This window comes from Cinclus cinclus, chromosome 1 (genome assembly GCF_963662255.1).
Source record: "Cinclus cinclus chromosome 1, bCinCin1.1, whole genome shotgun sequence".
Classification (NCBI taxonomy): Eukaryota; Metazoa; Chordata; class Aves; order Passeriformes; family Cinclidae; genus Cinclus; species Cinclus cinclus.
Window position 1 is genome coordinate 82211032 of NC_085046.1, and position 20422 is coordinate 82231453.

At 38.1% G+C, this 20422-nt stretch overlaps 1 protein-coding gene across 2 annotated transcripts; it reads left to right on the plus strand.

Moving 5' to 3' along the window:
* Positions 1-207: 207 nt before the first annotated feature.
* NSUN2 (NOP2/Sun RNA methyltransferase 2) lies at positions 208-20139 on the plus strand. Of its 2 annotated transcripts, XM_062499912.1 has the most exons (19): positions 208-273; positions 355-512; positions 684-788; positions 898-1003; positions 1620-1691; positions 4175-4259; positions 5061-5253; positions 5642-5716; positions 6808-6938; positions 9880-9953; positions 12932-13062; positions 13661-13757; positions 14852-15024; positions 15542-15634; positions 16028-16163; positions 17383-17463; positions 17692-17830; positions 18776-18815; positions 19478-20139. In XM_062499912.1, the coding sequence occupies exons 1-19, from the start codon at positions 208-210 to the stop codon at positions 19881-19883; spliced, it is 2361 nt and encodes a 786-aa protein (XP_062355896.1). In that variant the 3' UTR covers positions 19884-20139. The 2 variants fall into 2 exon arrangements, with proteins under 2 accessions (XP_062355896.1, XP_062355887.1); XM_062499903.1 differs by having other exon boundaries at positions 208-512.
* Positions 20140-20422: the final 283 nt, after the last annotated feature.

Genomic DNA, 20422 nt, shown 5'->3' on the forward strand with positions numbered 1-20422 from the left:
GGCCGGGCGGGCGCTCGGGAAGTTCCGCCGGGAAGCAGCGCCGGGAGAGGGAGGGTTCGCGCGTGCGCGCCGGGAGCACGCGGCAGCCGCGCGGTGCCTCCGGCCGAGCGGGATCGGGATCGGCCGCGGGATCGGGATCGGCCGCGGGATCGGCCGCTCTTCCTCACGGCGGGGCTGGTGGCGCGGCTCGGCCGCCGCCTGGCTGTCATGGGCCGCAGGGCGCGGGACCGCCGGCGGCAGGAGCGGCAGGAGCGGGGCGGTGGGGACCAGGCGGTGAGAGCCGGGCCGGGGGAGGTGGAGCGGGGCGGGGAGCGCCGGGCCCGCCGGGCTGACGGCGGCGGCGCTTCTCTTCAGGGCTGGGCTGGCGGCTACCCCGAGATCGTGAAGGAGAACGAGCTGTTCGAGCGGTACTACCGGGAGCTGGGCATCGTGCCCGGCGGAGAGTGGGACGCGTTCATGGCGGCGCTGCGGGAGCCGCTGCCCGCCACGCTGCGCATCACCGGCTACCGCAGGTACGGGCCGGGAGCTCCCGCGGGGCCGCGCCCCGGACAGCGGCTGCCACGGCCGCCTGGCACGGGGGGGGCGGAACTGCGCGGTCTCTGAGGCTCCTTCCATGCCGAACCGTCCTATGATAATGTGATTCCCCATCCGGTGTCCCTACGGGTGTGTCTCTTCGCATGCAGCCACGCCAAAGAGATTCTCCACTGCTTGAAGGAAAAGTACTTCCGAGAGCTGCAGGACCTGGAGGTGGACGGCCAAAAAGTCGAGATGCCGCAGTCGCTGAGCTGGTGAGTGATCTGGAGGCAAGATAAGGCATTCTGCTTGTTCCTCGTAACCAGCCTGGCTCATGGATCTCTTTCTTCTCCTTCTGTTCTTTTCCCATCTCATTTCCACCAGGTATCCTGAAGAGTTAGCCTGGCACACTAACTTGAGTAGAAAAATCTTACGCAAGTCCCCACAACTGGAAAAGTTTCATCAGTTTCTGGTTAGCGAGACAGAATGTGTAAGTTTTGGATAGATCTTAATTATTTTTTCTGGCATGTCCTGAGCAATTCTTTATTGAAATACATTATGAAAGATGGAGTCTCTGCCATTTCTCTCAGAAATTGAATAGCTCAGAAAAATTTGGATTTTGTGTTGCAGTTGGCAGTGATGCATCCGATGATTTTAGTGAAGCTACAAATACTTGCCTAAACTAATTTCATTTTGTTGTTGTTGTTTGATGATGTTAAAATGAGTCCCTGTAAAGTAGTCAGTTGCTGTTAGAAACCAAATATTTAAACCTGGTAAAAATTGCATGCATGTGTCTGACAACACTTAAGTGGTAGATGTTTGTCACTAGATTCGAGCCAGTTTCTCCTCTCATTTAAGTAGAAACTACAGAATTAATACAATTGGATTAAATATGCAATTATTAGAAATTACGATTGGTTGAAATGCTCTTTTGTTGGTTTTTTTTTTTTGTTAAATTCAAACAGAATTTAATCCTAAATTTATAGCAGTGTGTTTCTGACTGCTTTCTTTTTTATTCTACTATATAGCAAGTTAAAAGTTATTGCAAAAGAAATGCATTTTTTCATGGAATAAAAACGAATTTAATTTCTTTTTTCCCTTTCAAGGGAAATATCAGTCGTCAGGAGGCTGTTAGTATGATCCCGCCTCTGCTGCTTGATGTTAGCCCTCATCATAAGGTAAGTCCAGAATATGATGTGTACTAAAGATTGCTCTCTGAAATTAGCTTAATTGAAGTAGAAATCGCAAGAGCAGTATCAAGGCTGATACATGATCCTGTTTCGTGTTGGTGCATTTTATGCTTTCTGCACATCAGTAGCAGCACTCAACTAATGTTCAGATCACAAACACACTATCAGAGGAACATCTGCTTTTTCAGCTGTGTGTAATATCCTGCAAAAAAACACTTCAGTTGTGGGCAGTTGCATAGTCTTTATTTTCAAAGTGAAAATGTGTTTAGCTGCATCTGAGTTGTGTATTCTTGTTACAGCCTGCTTTTAAAGTAAGGTGGCTGTTTTTAACTTCCTCTCTCCATCACACATTGAACAGATACAGTTTTCAAGATGCAAGTGATAATATTCCCTACCTCTAGATTTTACTTATCTATGCCTTTTGAAGAAGCTGAGAAGTTCTACTCTATAAATAATCTGTTAGATGAATTATTTTGGGTGACCTGAAACATGCTGTTGGTGGTGGCTAAACATTATAGGGTGCTAACTTTAACTGAAGTGTGTGTAAGGAATGCCCATGGTATTTTCTTATGGCACACCATAGGAATGAGGATATCTGATAGCAAGTTTTCTGTTCTAACTTTGTGATGTTTTCATACTCTGTGCTTGTTTGCAGACCAAATCTGTTAGGCAGCTTTACTTTCCTAATGTGTTAAATTAATGAGCTAGTTGCGTTGCTATCTCAAGCAGCCACTTTGCATTCTTCTTTCTTAAATTTTCATGCTGTATCTTAAAATTTTATGTTTATTAGACTTCTAACACGTTTTGGAGAGTAGTTGATACGCAGTGTTTGTTTTTGTATTAACATTATTTAGCATACATAACTTTTTACCTGTTTTTCTTCTACTTTCACCCCAGCTCAGTGTATGACAGCTAGGGCTGTTTTATGTGAGGCAAGGTGTTCTCATCCCTTTTAAGTGAACAGTGAATTGAAAGTCTCAGTCCTGATGTGTCACAGGTGTATTTTGATTTTTGTCTGCAATTGAATAGGTGGTGAACACGTTCATCCTAATGTAAAACACAAACTGTGGGGCTTTTTTTTGCACACACCTTACATTGTATATGCTAAGATAGCAGTATATAGGCTTTACATTGAATGCTTAATTTGGGTGAGTATTGCAGCATTTTCCGCAAATGCTTTTAAGATTTCATAAACCAAACTAAGAATAGGTTCTTTTTCTTCTCCTGTGCCAAAACAGCAAATGTTTAATGGTGTAATGATGCCATGACCTATCATTTTAGGACCTTTTATGATGCTTAATGTCTTAGCTTAGGAGTTGCTTGTTAGGACCAGAATTTCAGGTTACTTTTTTTTTTTAACCAGCATGTTCTGTATGTCACGTCTAACATGCTGATTCCATCTTCCACTAGGATAAAATTAATGATCGTCAAACATTCCTGTAGCTGTGTTCATTTTTAATCTGTTTTTCCCATTTAGTTTTCTCCCACCATGAGTTTGCTGGACAGTTTTAGAGTATGTTTAGCTTTGTATATTCTTCATTAACTTTTGCATTATCTTCTGAAGTAGAAAACAGTAGCATTTCATCTCTTAATTTAAACATCAGCTCTGCTACTGTCTTGCAGGGTGTGTTTCATGGTCCCGTAGCGCTGCTGCATGACAGCCCTTTCTTTTGTTGCATGATCTCAGCTGATTTTTACTGGAGCCAAAGGTCCAGGAGATAGACATATGTTTCTGAAAATCTGTAACTAGGCAAGAGGAAAAACTCCAAGCTTCCTTGCTTAAGAGAGCAATGTGAGATGTCAGTTGGTTTGCTGTGAAAGTGACTCTAGCAATGACTCCATCACAAGCTGAGTTTGTGATTCATTAGGAGAGATAAAAACTAAAATTTAGGTGTTCATGTCTCTGCTGTTCGGTTCAGCTGCCTCAGGGCGGTTCAGACACTTCCCAAGTGTTTCTTCCAAAATAAAGAAGCAGGAGATGTATACTGCCCTGATTTTCTGCATTGAAATGTAAATGTGGGGAGGGAAAACGATTTTTATAAAATTTATATAAACTACTGTCTCTGATTAATTTACTAATAGTTTAAAGAAAAGTACTACTTGCTCTTCAATGTAATTTTGTCTTTAATATGTGTGTATATATGTAAAGTTGCAGATAACTTCAGTTGGAGTTGTTTGTGGACTGATAAAAGGATCATATCCCCAAATCTGTATTCAGGTTCCTCTTTTAAATTTTATTTCAGCTGAAGTTTTTGTTCCCTACAAACTAAAGTCCTTTTTATATTTTCAACCTTCAGAGGTAAAGGGTACAAAGAACAGGATTGTGCTTCATTTTATTTTTCAAATTGGTGTTCAGAGCAATCATAATTCTGCATATTCAAAAATACTTAATTTAAACAAGAACATAGTAAATTTCTCAAGTACTGAAGAAGTACAAAACAGTACTTCTAAAAACTTTCTTATGTTTGTAGATTCTAGATATGTGTGCTGCTCCTGGATCTAAGACTGCACAGCTCATTGAAATGTTGCATGCAGACATGAATGTTCCTTTTCCCAGTAAGTCTGGAAAACTAAAAACCTGTGACTTGTAATTTCTGCTTTTTCTTGTAGTAGATTGTTCTTAATGTCACAGATGAGTAACTGCATTTAACTTCATAGTGTATTTTCCAAGGGATTGTTACAAGATTAAAGATACCCACCTTTGATTTGAAACTTCATGGGCTTCCTTTGCTTTAAAAAAAAACCAGGCATGAATTATATGTATCATTACAGTGCAGATTACAGTACTTGTGATTAGATCTTAATTTCTCTATATAAATAAGGTTTGCTTAGTAGATGGTGGCCTATGAGCCTCTGCTTTTGTGGAATCCTGCAAACACTGGATTAAGCTGCTTTAGATTTGAAGCAATTGTGATATTTATCATTTTTGTAAGCTTCAGAATCTTTATTTTTTCTTAGATGCTAACAAAATACAGCCCATTGACACTGTAGAGTTGTAGAGAGTGTGGATTCTTCCTGTGTTATACTGAAAATTTGCTGATGTAGCGATTCTCTTTGGTGACAGTGGGGTTTTTTTCTGTTTTAGAGGTTTTCCTTTGTAAAGTTGAAGGGCCCTTGGCTGTGTGTTACTGCCACAGGATGGGAGCTAAAACTTCTGAGACCATGACACATCAGTTAATCTTCAACATGCTTTAAGTTATTTTATGCTCAGTAAGGGCTCCTCTGTTCATGAGCAGTCTACTAAGTAAAAATCTCTAGTGAAAGGTTTACAGAACTTTTGAAGATAAGGGAATAAACTATCTAAAATTATTTGTCTGTTGAATAGTAAAGCATTTTCCCACTATTTTATGTTCCCAGACGGTTTTGTAATTGCCAATGATGTTGACAACAAGCGCTGCTATTTGCTGGTTCATCAGGCTAAGAGATTAAACAGTCCATGCATCATGGTGGTAAATCATGATGCCTCCAGCATTCCTAACTTGCAAATAGATGTTGATGGAAGAAAAGAGGTCCTCTTCTATGACAGGATTTTATGTGATGTCCCCTGCAGGTACCTTGCATGTAAACTTGATCACATTGATTTTACTGCTTTAAATGCAGTGCTGAATTTGTTATGTTACTGACTTGTACCTTTTGAGTAGGTTAGTGAGGTAGGATTAATAGTAAATTGTGAATGCTTTTTAAGTGTGGGGAGACAGAATCAAGGTGTTTTTTTTCATTCCAGGTGTTCCTTAAGTTTGATCAATTGAAGGGCTTCAATTTTTTGACCTTATGTTCAGGACACTGAAATACAAAGACAGTGAGAAAACAAAACAGAACTGTGGAGGAGAACTAGTTATAAGGGAGAGGGCCTGGTGTTTTTGTGCTGATATGAATGACTTGGATATGAAACGAGTTTTACACAAAAATAATACAAACCTGTTTGACCTTTGTTGCAGTGGAGATGGAACCATGAGGAAAAACATTGATGTGTGGAAGAAGTGGACAACACAAAACAGTTTGCAGCTTCATGGGTAAAAATGCTTATTGCACATCTGCACTTCTTCCATTTTTCTCTCCTTTTTCTATATGTTTAACATCTGCATGCATTCACATGTTAATAGTGACAAAGCAGAGACTAAGAAGAGTAATTTTTTTCTCTCAAATCAAGAGCTTAATGCTATTGAGAGGAAGGGTAGGGTTTCAGATGTGAGGAGGGAAGCATGTGAATCTAAATTGCTTGTATTGTTACCAACATCTGCCATGGAAATATTCGTTGAATTGATTTAGACAGGATAGCTAATAAAATGGAACAAATCACTTGGTTGGGGCTCTTAGCATTTAGGCAGGTAAAATACTGTTGGAAAATACAGCAAGTTGTAAATTTAATAGTGATATTTTAAAGTCTTTTAAGATTCTAGAGATCATACACAAATTATTTCAGTTACCTGAGATGGATTTATTTAAACTGGTTGTGCATGAGTACTTAGCCTAGTGCAGGCACATAGTAAAATGTAGTGATTGAAACAGATGAAAATACTCAAAAGATCTTGCTGTGTATTTTTAACAAGCTGGGGATGCATTGGTTAGTGTGACTCAGCTGACCATGACTTCTTGGCAACTGATTCATTATTGCTGGTTTCATTTTAGTTGGAATTATGCAGATAGGGTCTAAACTCATGGTCCACTTCAGTGATACTTTTCTCAGAAGGCCAATGCTAGTTAGGCTATGTTGCCCATAATATTTGCAATAGACAGATTACTCTTCATTTTAACTGGATTTCTGAGAAGAGTCATGTTTTCAGGTGTTATTCTTCTAGTGTTGAGTACTTGATAATAAAATTGATGGGGCACTAGAAAGAAAAAAAAAAACCAGAGAATGTTATGTTCAAAATTATGTGTGACCAAAGTGCTGCTTTAATTTAATAGTTGTCATTGTGAGTGTGTCTGCAGTGTAGACTGCACTAAGCTTGACTTAGTTTAACACTGACTATAATTTGTGTACTGCTAACAGCTGTAGAACTCCCCAAGTGCTGGCTTAGTCCATGGAGAGTTGTGTGTCTGCAGTAAAGTTTTTTTTTGGGTTCCTGAATGATAGCAGGCTAGACCAAGAGTGTTCTGTTAGATTGCAGTTGAGAATTGCAACCCGTGGTGTTGAACAGCTGGCAGAAGGCGGGAGAATGGTGTATTCCACATGTTCCTTGAATCCCATAGAAAATGAAGCTGTGATTGCATCTCTGCTGGAAAAGAGTCAAGGTGAGAATGTGAGCTTGAACAGAATGGGGAACTCTCTTTTTTTTCCCTCAACCAAAAAAAGGATGTGTGTATGATAGTACTAGTGATAAGGTTAGTGTGGGTAATATGCTGCTAGTTTGCAAAGCTATGGAAATGTTTTTGGTACCAGAGGGATTTCATTAATGTTGCTGTGAGCAGTCTTAAATGGGTGTGAATCAGTACAAATACAGAACCTGAAGAGTTGTGTTAATGATACAGAAGACGTCTCTACAGATCAGTGGCATTCAGTCTCTGTTATCTGTTAACTGCTTCCATGGGTTGGAGTCTATGTCTGATATCTGCAGTTCCTTTGGAAAACTCAGTGTGGAGCATTGCTGCTGTGCACTATAGGAGTAAAAAGCCCAGAGTGTAGTTAAGCTATTAGAGCAAAGTAATTGTACACCAGTAGATGGGAGTCACTGATACCTTAAACATCCTTTGCCCCACATTTTGATGTGCTTGGAATTTGAATGTGTTTAAACTCATGGTGTTTGTTGCATTTTTGACTTGCATGTGAAGGCTGAGGTTACAAGAGGTAGAAAAATTGAGAAAAGGTGGAAAGCTGCATTGCATCACTTTGTGATAGTAGGGTTCAGTAGCCCATTTAGTAGCAGGTGTATACTGTTTTTTCTGAACCAATAACCTGAAATTTGGAAACATCTAATTGGATTTGGGATGAGAAGTTCCACAGACTTTTTAAGGTTGAGCCTTTTACAGAGCAGAAGCAGCTCTATTGCTCCTGGAGCTGCACTTACTCTGGAATTTGGTAGCCTGTTTTATGTAATGTTTACTTTGTTCCAGTAACTATTCTGGCCCCAAATTATGCATGAAATTTCATTGTCTTAGAAACAGCACTTTAGCTAAAGTGCTTGCAGGTTAATTAGGAATTGACTGTGTAATTTCTACTCCCACTTCCTGTGCACTGAGGCATCCTCATCTTATGTTGTGTGTACATTTTTGATCACTACAATATAAGAAAGTCATTAAACTGTTAGCGTGCAAAGGAGGGCAACAAAGATGATAAAGGGTCTACAGGAAAAGCCTGATGGTGAGTGGCTGAGGTAGCTTGTTCTGTTCAGCCTGGAGGAGACTGAAGAGAGATCTCATTGGAGTCTGAAGCTTCCTTGTGAAGGGAAGAGGAAGGGCAGGTGACCAGTGACAGGACCTATGGGAATGACCTGAAGTTGCGTCAGGGGAGGTTTAGGTTGGATGTCAGGCAAGGGTTCTTCACCCAGAGGGTGGTCGGGCGCTGAAGCAAGCTCCCCAGAGAAGTGGTCAGCACCAGCCTGACAGAGCACAAGAAGCATTTGGGCAGTGCTCTCAGGCACTTGGTGTGACTCTTGGGGTGTGCTGCATGGAGCCAGAGTTGGACCCAGTGATCTTGGTGGGTCCCTTCTAATGCAGCTGATTCTGTGATTCTGAAAGGACATTTTTATTTAGAAGTCGTTTCTTCACTAATCATAGACACGTTTCCAGTAAATTACAGTATGCTTGGCTTATTGAAGACCATAGTAAGACAGCATTAATTTTAACAGTGACAAGCATTAAAAACTGGTTGTGATAGGATCACAAAAGACGTAGGATGTGGAGGTCAGCAATTGCAACACCTGGGGGAAATTGAATACTTTGAAGGGAGGACTGGGTATGACGTTCGGATCTAGTCTGCTCAGTAGAGGTGTATTTTAATTGGAGGCTGTGTCCCAGCAAGTGAATGTTATCCCTGGACCTTGAACACAGGTGTAGCTTAAGAAGGTAGTAGTAAAGAGGCTCTGCAGTGGTCAGCAAGGAGCAGTGTACTAAAGAATTAATTCAGGTCAGTTCAGAAGGTTTGTTGGTAGTTTCTAGCACAGTGTTACCTTGCTGCTTGTGAAGCAGATGAGGGAGAAGGCCTTTGTAGCACTTCTGACAGACTCTTTAATGCCTGATCAGTCTGATGTAGTCTTGAAACATCAGCTGAAGTCATGACGTAGGGAGGCAAGTGTATTCAAAGGATGGATGCGAAAACATTAAGTGTAATCACATTTGAGATGCCATTTTTAAATTTTTCTGTGAATTCATGTATCTCCTTTTCATTTATTTAAAAGACTTCCTTAAACTGTCACTGTAAGAGTACATGGTTATAGTCATGTAGAACAGATTGATAAATTGTATACAACATGAGGAAAAGCCTACCTGACTGTTAAATAACTAAAGTATTCAGAATCACAGAAAAGCAATGTTAAAATTTATTCTTTTCTATTTAAACAGTAAATTTTTATATCATTCCTTCTGCACTTCAGGCAGTTTGAAGCTTTTATTCAGTAGATTAAGCTATACCCTGTTGATGTTTCTTGCAGTAATTTGACATATTTTAGGCACATAGTCTTTTGTTATGTAAATGTTAAAAAGTTCAGAATTTTCCTTTCCATTTTCAAAACAACAAATTCTCTTTCCTCTCACTGGAATATATTGAGATTATAAGTCCTTGAAATTAGAATATCGTAGGCATTTCAGAAGGCTTAGTTATACCAAAACTTCTTCCCTGAAAAATACTAAATCAGTGTAGTAAATCCAAATGCTGAGTAAAAGAGAATAAGAAACTTCAATGATTCTTTTGCTTAGAACACTGATGTTTAATGACACAGGTTGCAGAGTATTACTCTGCAGCTGCTACGAAAATATCTAACCATTATGTTTTGGGTAATTTTTAGGTTGCATCTTATGTAGCTATTATTAACAGTTCGTTCTCACCTTCTTTGTTAATGTAAGTGGTAGAAGTTGTATAGCTTTAATATCTTTAATAACTTCTATTCCTTGAAAGTTTTCATAGAATACTATTCCTAAAATGGCTTAAAACTTTGAAAAAAACTATTTTTGTAAAAGTTAATTGGCAATGTAACTCTGAAATTCTGTTTTCAAAATGTTTATATGCTTGGGATTTCAGGTGCCTTAGAACTTGCTGATGTCTCTTCTCAGTTACCAGGTTTGAAGAGGATGCCAGGAATCACAAAATGGAAGGTACTTAACCTGATATTTTTGTGAAGTTCTTGGTCTGTGGTAGAGTGTTAAATTAGGGAAATTCTAAAGTGTAACACTTCACAGCATTAGGTTGAGCTGCATTAGTGGCAGTGATTTGATGTTTAGGGGAGAGAGTTAAGCTGAAAATCTTTGCAAAAGTAGGTTCTTTCCTCCTTGTCTGTGCTCCCCTTACCTCTAGGTTTCTTTCCTCTGTCTCCTGTACTTTATTGCAACAAGTCCGTATTCTGGTGTGCATATGTGGCCTGTAGATGGCAACATAATTCCAGCCACTTTTAATGTTAGCCACCCATCTCTGTCTTAAGAGTCTATGAATGCTAGATTCTGCAGCTCTTCAGCTGATCCATTTTACTTCATTTGGAAGTAAAAGCTGTGAAACTCTTTCTGCAAATAAGCTATAAAGCCAGCAGTGATGTGACTAATCCTAGAATATTAATAGATTCCTGTATTTTGTTCCAGGCCTTAAATGATTTCAGTTCTGGAAACAAACTAATAGGGAGGAACAAAAAAACCCAAAGCTGCTTCAGCTTCTTGTCAAGACTATAGCCAGGAAAAGTAGAAGGCCATCCTGCTAAAGTATGAGAAAAACTGATTAATTTTTAATTAAGAGTGTGTGCCTTTGCAATGCCATTAGGTTTTCTGTCTTACCATTTCACTAGTCTCTTGAAATGGCAGACAAGTTTATGCCTGTATACAGGCTAAATGAACAAAATGCAGGGAATAAAGATTTTTTTATGTTCTGCCACTGGAAATCCAGCTTAGAAACTAGCTGAATGCTTTCTTCTTACAGTTCCTAAAGTTTACACTGTATGCTTGTACCTGAAGAATAAATGTAAAATGCATAACTGTGCCTCTTAATTTTACCTTTTTTTTTTTTGGTACTCCGTAAAGCCACTATATATATTTATATAATGATCACTAAGGGTGTATTCTATTCCCTGCTGCATCTATCTCTCTGTTTGCACTTGAAATATAAATCTCCCTAAGAGGTTTTAAAAACTAGTCTGATAAAATGTGTTGCAAGTTTGCCAGACTTTCTTCAGACCTGATTTGCTGTTACTGTATATTTTCATGCCTCACTGGCTAGCATGTCACTGTGGATGTATTTGCTTAATTTGGTGCTGTTTTTACTTGGTGTAGTCTTTTGTTCCCTGGTGCAGCATTTATTTTCTCGGAGCTCTGTGACTGATTACACTGAATATTCCTGAACACCAGTTGACCGTAAATCTCTGGAAACGGCAAAAACAGAAATAAGGTTTTATTCAAGGGACATTTGGGTGCTTGGAGATAGCATTTAGTACTCCCTCCTTAAGCCAGACAATGAGTGAACTCCAGTGAATTATTTTTGGCTTGAAGGAAGACACCTTTTCAACTCCAGGTTTGATCATCTGTTCCTGCAGCACTTTTACTCTTCTTGTGCTTTAACAGATAGTCAGTGAAATGTGCAATAGAGAAGAGTTCAGCATGTTTTTGGTGCTTTGTCATTCTACCAGTCACCTCAACTTACCAGTTAGGCTGGTAAACCAAAACTGAACAACATAGGATTGCTAGGCAGTTTTTCTGGTAAAATCAAAGTACTTCTAGATTTTTTTAGACATTGGTTATTTATCACTCCTGTTGCTGGTTTTTCTCAAGCTTGAGTCGTGACTTCCAAAGAAGAGCAGTTCAGAAGTACAGTCTGTCTTGTCTCCATCGAGCACTATGAAATGTAGCAAATTTTGACTTGAAATACTAATTCTGTAAGTACAGTAATTTCTATTTCAGGAAGTGTGGAAAGGCACAAGGTGTGATCTGATCAGTGGTTGAGAAGTGACAGACTTCATGATGCTGAAATCTGTATTCCAAAGTTCTTAGTAGTCTAGATAAATGTTACGTTTCAGTTTCCACTAAAGCACTTGATGAAACTTTCAAGAAAATCACAGCGAGATGCATGAAACCACTTCATCATACTTGCCAGTTGTGAAGTCGTCATCACTGCAACTGCTTTATTTTGTTGCCTTAACAACAAAACTGGGCCTTCATTTCAGTGATTAATTTGCACTGTGCATCCCCAGTTTGGACAGTTCTTCCAGCTTTAGCATCCTGTACAAAACCGGCCATCTAGAGCTCTGAGGTCAGGTTTTGCCTGGCTTATTTTTTCACTTTGGCATCCTTGCTCAAAGAGCTTTCAGAGTGCCTTCCTATAAGAATTGTGGCTCTAACTTTCCACTTCTATTTTAAGAGTTCATCAAAAGCTTTGACCCTTAGCCAGACTGAGGTGATGTTATGTCTACAGAGTGTCTTAGAGCGGATCTGTAGATACGTTATGAGTTCTAAGTAAAGGTACAGGTGCTAGAAAATTGATGGGGACACAGTTCTTCAGGAACTCTCCACAAAAGCATCTCTATCAGTGACTTGTATATGCTCTTATCATGCAGCTTTCTGCCTTCCAAGCTGTTGTGTTGCACTCTTGCATATTTCTTACATAATGAAATTTGGATTCTTCAGTTCTGATCTTTCCTAGACTGTAGTAGCTCTTTCTCTTTGTATGCTGTTTGGAAGCTGCCTATAACACTTTTCACTACCCAGCTCATGGAAAAAATAGGACTAATTTATCTTAAATCTGATGGCTCACTGATCTTACATACTTCACCACTGTCCTTCCACTGGATTTTGCTGGTTCACATGTTTTAGCAGGTTAACAGAGATCTTTGTAGTCAATTCAGCACCAATCTGCTCTTTGACTGTATGCTTTTTTTTCTTTTTTTGAAGCATATGAAGTGGAGCAGAGAGCTGCAGCTGGCAAGAATCAGCTACTCTGAATTGCACAAAGAAACAATACATTTTAAAGAACTTAATTTTCTATACCAGAAAATAACTTCTCTATTTGGTGTCTGAACCTTGATTTGCAACTATTTTAATTAAAACTTCTAAAATGGTAACCTGTATTCTTCACTGAATTTATATTTACCCATTTGAAGGTGATGCTGAAAGATGGACAGTGGTTTGAGGAGTGGAAAGATGTACCTTCAAACAGACAAACACAAATACGTCCTACTATGTTTCCAGTGAAAGATGAAGAGAAGCTGAAGGCAATGAATCTGGAGCGCTGGTAAGTTTTCCCAGAGTAGACGTTATGAGGATTTGATGTAACGTGTATGGCTGTGGGCAAATTATAATTAGGCCAGATTAAGAATGTGTAGGTCTGAGTATATTTTGATTGCTTCGTATGTAATGCCCACTGTTGCTTCATATGCAGTGCACAATATTTAAACTCCAGTGAATCATGGAGAAATTACTGCAAGTTGCGTAAGAGGAACAAGTACTCGCATGAGAAGGTCACATTCTTTGCATCCAATAGAGATAAACAGTCAAAATTACTGAAAAAGTGTGTAAAACGATACCCTATTAACAATGTGACTTAATTGCTTTGAAAGACTTTCCACAGCTCTTCTAAAAATATTGTTTAGAGATGAGTCATTAAAGCTCACATGTGAACGGTGAATGAATGTGTTGCGTTGATGCAAGTAATTTTGCCGGAACACTCTATTTAGGTGCTGTTTCTAGTTTGATAAATTAAATCTGCATAATCCTGCTAGGAATACTTACCTTATCCTGTAAGTAAATATAAATGCGGGCCTTCTAGTATTTTGTGATTCTGAATGCAGCTATGAATGTACCGCAACATTTTTTTTTTCTTTTCTCTCTAGTCTTAGGATATTGCCACACCACCAGAACACAGGTGGCTTCTTTGTGGCTGTCTTAATAAAAAAGTCTCCAATGCCATGGAATAAACGTCAGCCTAAGGTAACTTCTTTTTAATCATCTAAAATGTTAATTACTAATAATGTTTCAGGATTTTTTTTTAAATTTGCATATGATAGAAGACATACTATAACTGTTCTGTATCTGCCCTTCAGTTATAGTTCAGTGTGTCAAATACAAATAAATTCCTAAATCTATGAAGTACTTAAGAAAAACACCATGACAACTTACGAAATAGGAAAAAAAAGGGGATTTTGAAATGGTAGTAAAATAACAAGATAAATCTTGACCCTAAAATTAAGGCTCTGAAAGAATTGCAGAAGCAGATTATATTGAATGGCTAAAGCTGTCACTTCCTTCAGCTGTGTGTGGTCCCCTGCTAAAAGGCTTTTTTCTGCTGCATTGTAAGCTAATTCTGATGTCATTTTATCTTACTCTGTGGCTGGTTGCTCAGGAGTGATTTACTAGCAGATTAGCAGATCAGCAGCATGGGGAATGGATGTAAAACTGTTTGGAGCAGCAGCTTCAGCCATCTGACTTTAATCCATTTGTTGTCAATTGTCTTTAAGATCCTGTCAACAGGATTTTAAGTTGATGTGATTTATTTGATCTCTTAGATTGTCATGTCTGTGAGAAGAACTTCTTGTGTGAATCCCTTTTAGGTGTTTATTTGATTTGCTTAATTAGAACAACTTATGAGTAAAATGTGTGTGGCAATAGGGAAGAAGCATTCAGAAGTAAGCACACTCCAAATAGTTTATGCTATTCTAAGTTAAATGTTGTAGCACTCTTACAGAAGGTGTGCAGCAGCAGGATGCATTTGTCACTTTGAGTGTTAGGAGGAAAACAGCAGATCCTGTTTTAAAATAGTCTTCTCTAAGTGCTTGAACATGATTTTGTAGATGGTACAAAAATAGCTTTCTTGGACAGTTGGTATGAAACTGTCCAGATCAGTACTAGAGGTAAATGCAATTTATAGTGTCATCTTAATCAGATTAATTCCCTGAATGTATCTGGTCAAGCACTTGCATACAAATTGACAAGAATTAAGCATATACAAAGAAAGAACATAGGTGCCTTCTGTTACAATTTGGGTACTATTTGTGCTTTTTTGAAAATACTGTAATTTGAAATAGGTTCATCAGAAATTACCACAAAGAACAGGAGATACTGAAGTGACAACTAATTCAGGTAATGGTTCTGACTGTATTATTGAAGAACCAACACTTGCTGAAAATGAAGGGTCTAAGAAAACAGAAGAGCTGCAGAATTTGGACACTGAGCAGAGTAAAAAGGAAGGAGTATGCGGGTAAGGACCACATCTGTTTGTCCCGTGACAGCTCTGCAATTGCTAAGTATTCTGTACTTCTTTTGTAATTTAGAAATCGATCAAGAAAAATTAATTAATTAATTCTTTCAGTTGTCTTGCACTTCCGTGTTTTCTGTCTTGTCTGTGTTTCATTCTGCAAGTTTGGAAAATAACCAGTTTTCTTATTAGAGTTCGTTAAGTCTCTTTCTTACTTTCTTCTCTGTTAAGGGGAAAAAATACTTTCAGAAGTTTGAAGATCTGTATTGTCTTCACAGTCATTCCATCAGAAATCTCTGTTTACTTGTTTTTGTGAACTCTCTTTCAAAGTACTGCTTCACTTCCTTATTGTAACAAGTTAAATTGTGTGTCGTGTAAGTTAAACACTTGAAAATGCCAGTATTTTCTTTGGCATACTGTTGTTACAATAAGCCAAGTGTTGACTAAATGAAGTGAATATACCGATTTTAAAGCAAGTACTTTTAGTGAAATTAACAGTGCAATGTTATTTCCTTTTTAGACCACCACCATCTAAAAAAATGAAGTTGTTTGGTTTTAAAGAAGACCCTTTTGTGTTTCTCCCTGAAGATGATCCATTGTTCCTTCCTATCCAGTAAGAAAATATATGTTTCTGTTTTGGCAGTAAGATTTCTATTAGTTCGGGGATGTTAGTAGTTCAAGTTCAGTTTATTACAAAAGTTGGGTCTCGTTGGTCTTGCATAATGGCTTCTGCCTGACTTTGCACTAGGGCCCCCTCTCCTCAACATTTAAAATGCTTAAATGAAAATAGCCAGCTAGAGTTTGCGCTGGAAATTTTCCAGTGTGTCTCAGTGTCTATAACAGCTTGTCTTTTCTGATGCCATGCAGCTTAGAAAGTCTAATCTTTGTGTTCTGAAGCCAAAGTGCTAAGTGTTTGCAGAGATAGCTGGAGGAAATGGGCTAAACCATGCATTTTGAGTATGTGATTTTATTGCTCAGTTAATCAAAACAAGTATTATGGCCACAGGAAGTTTTATGCATTGGACCCATCATTTCCCAAGATGAATTTACTGACTCGAACTCAAGAAGGAAAAAAGAGGCAGCTTTACATGGTTTCTAAGGAGCTAAGGAATGTTCTTCTGAACAATAGTGAGAAGATGAAGGTATGATTCATAAGCATCGGTGTATATCTCCTTGAACTTGCTGAGTGTACTGTTTACATAGGGGACTAGCCCTGTGACAGCCTGTTTTTTTTAAAGTCTGGATTAATGTTTTCCTCTCTGTCCCTCCTGTGTTAGAGATGAAAAGTTGATTCTGAGAGGTAAATAACAAGTCTCTGAGATTAAAATCAGTATATTTTTGGTGGATGAAAGAGAACTTAAAAATAGAGATAGGGAAAATAAAACTGCTGTGTGTGTGCCAGCATTTTTATGTAGTCTTCAGGTAACTTTACAAGTTTACATTGATGATGTTGTATTTATCACCCCCTTAATTATAAAAGTATTAATAGCTTTGAAAGCCCACCCAAAAGATAAGTTCATCTGAATTATTTACTGGCTGTGTTACATAGGGACTTTGTTTCAAAGTAATTTTAACAATTAAACATTTTGAAGGTTCATTAAAGATGAGTGATAATGGGGTAATAAGTAGGTTTTGTGAATTAGAGAATTTTTTTTTATGATTTCTTGTGGAAAAATGTCTTGCAAATGCTAAAGATTTGTCTCAAAAGTCATTGTGTAATTTAGGTTGGAATGAGGTTATCTAGTCCAGCTTCCTTCCCACATCAAACAGAGGTGACTTCAAAGCTTGATCAGATACATCCTGGGGCCTCATCCAGTCAAATCTTGAAAATTTTTGAGGATATTTGGTACATCTTTGCAACAGATCTTTGAGACAGATAAACAATTATTCTTTTATCTCCTGTAGCCCAAAAAATGGCTACATAATTGTCAAAAATTTAAGAAACTGGTGCATTATATTAGGTAGTGAGGCTTTGAGTATCACAGAGAGATAGTGTCCAAATAGTAATCACATGTACATTTTTGAAATCCTGTCCTTGATCAACTTTCCCAGAATCACACAGAAAATTCTTACTCAAACTCAAATTAAAATTTGATATTAGTAGTTTGTTGCCCTCTTTTTCAAACTGCCACTTCCTCAGATTCTTCAGTTTTCAATATGGAAAGGAGTAAAAGGCATTTTATGTTGAGGAAGCGCCGCATTTTTATAGGAGTTCCTTTTCCCCTTGAATGAATTTTCACACTTAATTCAGTGTCCAGTGCAAATGAACTTTTAGTCAAAGAGTTGAGGAAAAAACAAATTCAGAGTGGTAATTCAGAATTTATATTCCCTACTGATGCTTATTGGCTTTGTTGTTTGCAGGTTATCAACACGGGGATAAAAGTCTGGTCTCGCAACAGTGATGGTGAACAGTTTGGATGTGCATTCAGATTAGCACAAGAGGTAATTGAATAGCATTGTGTTTTCAAAGGAGATGGTTTGGTTTCCTCGAGAGCCTCTAAGACAGCTGGCACTAACTTTGTCAGATTAATGGTAATTTACATTTTCAGTATGGTTTAAAATGTGAAAATTATTTTCTGGTATTAGGTAAAGCGCATACTGGTTTTAACATTTTTCCTTCAGAAACCAGTTCGTTAACTTTTGAAATAATTGTCTTTATTTATTAAACAGGGAATTTATACTCTGTACCCCTTCATTCATGCAAGGATTATAAATGTCTGCATAGAAGATGTCAAAATTCTGCTAACCCAGGAAAATCCATTCTTAAGTAAATTTAGCAGTGAAACACAGAAGAAAGTCAAAGATATGGGTAAGCCTGCTAATTTTGCTGTCGCAGAATTATTTTTTTATACTTTGCACAGAAGGCTGTGAAAATCCTGTAACATAAACTGTGTTTGCTAAAAAAATTGACTAAATTTATCTTAAATATGCTTGTTAGGTAGGTAAGCATTACTGAAACCCAGTGTGGTGCTAGAAACTGTAGTCCTTTCTGACTGCAGCCTCTAAGGTTTTTGAGCTTTAGAGAACAGAAGAGTTGCCAGGCTTACAATTTCTGCAAAGTAGTGCTGTGAGGCAGCATTTAAAATATCTGATGAGAAAGATTTTATATACTCTGCTGTGTTTTCTTCCTCTTAGTGCTCCAGCTGAAACTTTGTCATCTGCAATTGCTTGTCATGACCTTATGTATCAAATATAGTTACTCAGATTTGGTTTTCTTAAATATGGGGAGCAGTGTCTACTCATATTAAACTTCTATTTCTTCTGCACTGGATGGTTCAAGACACAAAAATTGATTTTCAGCCTTTTGTTATTGTTTTATTTCTAATTCATTGCTGATCCATGTACTTCTGTGTTTGCTGAGACAAAATGGGAAGAAAAAAATGTTCTCAAGCTTGGTCTGGCATACTCTTACATTCATTTTAATTACATAAAAATTCCATGCTAGATTCACTGAGTAAATTAATCCACTCTGTGGATTTTGTATTTTAATTTGTTTGTTTGGGATTTTGGAGGAGGCAATATTGGCAATTGCTTCTGTAACTATATAAGTACTTCGTTTTGAAAAAAAGAGGGAATAAAATCTGGTATTGTCTCTAGTCCAGTGTACTGATGTAGATAACTGCTAACTATGTCATGCTCTGTTTGTTGAAAAACTTGTTTTCTTGAACATTTTCAATTATTTCAATGATTATAATCATCATATTATTGTACCAAGTAACACATCTGTTTTGTTTTTGTTCCCCCTTTTGTGTAGCGATGGGAAGTATAGTTCTGAAGTACGACCCAGACCCTGAGTAAGTAGATGTGTTGCTTTCCGTTTATGCACTTCTAAGACCTGGAGAAGAATTTCTTTTCACTCAGCAAAAACAGAGGCATAGAGAGGCAGTGAGGGAAACAGTAATGCCACATAGGATACAGAAAATAAGACAGGGAAAGAAGCTGTCTTGTCTGTGAATTCTTAAAACAAGCATAGAATTTAGCTTCCTAAAGGAGAGCTGGTAGTTGTGCCAAATATCAACAGATCACCACATGTGATTTATTTGCTTGTTTCCCTGTAAAGTCCAGCATTTAGAATGGAAAAAGCTACTTTTTATTGTTCCTTTTTTGTGGACACAGTAACTTTTGTGGACAAAACTCTTGAGAATTTTCTTAATGTAAACTTTTATTTTGCTGTTCCTTGTATTAGTTTTGAAACCAGTGCCAGAAAAATTATTCTGCTTGTTGCAGAAACTTATTAGCACTGAGTTTTTGAGTTTTTGGCTTGCTGGCTTGCTTGCTTGCTTGTAGACTAGCAGGTGCCTGTGTAGGTGTTGAAGTTAAGAACAATGTGCTTGCATCTTCTGTGAATAGTTACAAAATGCATTCATTGTTAGGACTGAATTGGTGTATGGCTATAAGATGAAGTTTTAAAGATGAACTTTCTCATAATTGACTGAACTTAACTGCTTGCTTGTAGAAGACCTCATGACCTTCAGTGTCCAATAGTGCTGTGTGGTTGGCAAGGGAAGACATCACTGCGTGCCTTTGTGCCCAAGAATGAGAGACTTCATTACCTGAGGATGATGGGAGTTGAAGTGTTTAAAGCAAAGAGAAAAGAGGAGGAATTGGAAAACAAAACTGAGGAAGAAGTTCAACACAGACTGATGCAAACAGAGGAAGGAATGCATGTGGAAGATAAAGAACATGATTTAGTTACAAAAATGGAAGCAGAAATAGGTGAAGAGTCTTCCCAGAGTCCTGTGGAAAGCAGTGCTATGGAAATAGAAAACAAAATTGAGGATTTAGATCAATCTAGTAAAAATGCCAACACTCATGTATGCCAGGAAGGCAAAGACACGGATGCAAGTAATGTGAAAAATTAGGTTTCCTTCTGTATTGCTTGGCAGCTTCCATGAGGCTCACATCCAGATTTTTGCTTTTAGCATGAAACTGTATTTTAAAATTTGGTCGGAATGGGATGTTCCTCTTTTAAAATTTCACCTATTTTATATTTTAAATGAAAGCTATAAAGAGATTTCTCTTCAAGTGTGTCTTCTTTTCACCATTTTAAACTCCTTTTTATTGGTGGGTTTGTGTGTCTGTTGCTGGCAGTAGACCAGGCACCAATAAACTCTAAAACCCGTATTTTTAATGGAACAGTGGTATGCACAAATGCACTGCACGTGTGTAACTGATCAAAAATTCCTTCAGAAAAAAACCCCTGGCATTCCATTCAAAGCACATTGATTCCAAAACCATTTTTTCTCCTGTGATTGTTTACCCTACCTACCACCAGATCTGGTTTCTATTGGTAACTGCAGATTCTTTAAAGGGTAAGAGAATCAGTGTGAGTATCCATACAAATATACATACAGGATATCTCACTGACAGCCTGGTGAATGGTTATTCAAAAGAAAACCAT

What these genes read in the sequence shown, in the direction of transcription:
- NSUN2 (XM_062499903.1), top strand. Translation starts at nt 208, where the DNA reads ATGGGCCGCAGGGCGCGGGACCGCCGGCGGCAGGAGCGGCAGGAGCGG. An exon ending in ATGCCGCAGTCGCTGAGCTG is followed by an intron (nt 789 to 897) that starts GTGAGTGATCTG and finishes CATTTCCACCAG; the next exon opens with GTATCCTGAAGAGTTAGCCT. An exon ending in TGGTTAGCGAGACAGAATGT is followed by an intron (nt 1,004 to 1,619) that starts GTAAGTTTTGGA and finishes TTCCCTTTCAAG; the next exon opens with GGAAATATCAGTCGTCAGGA.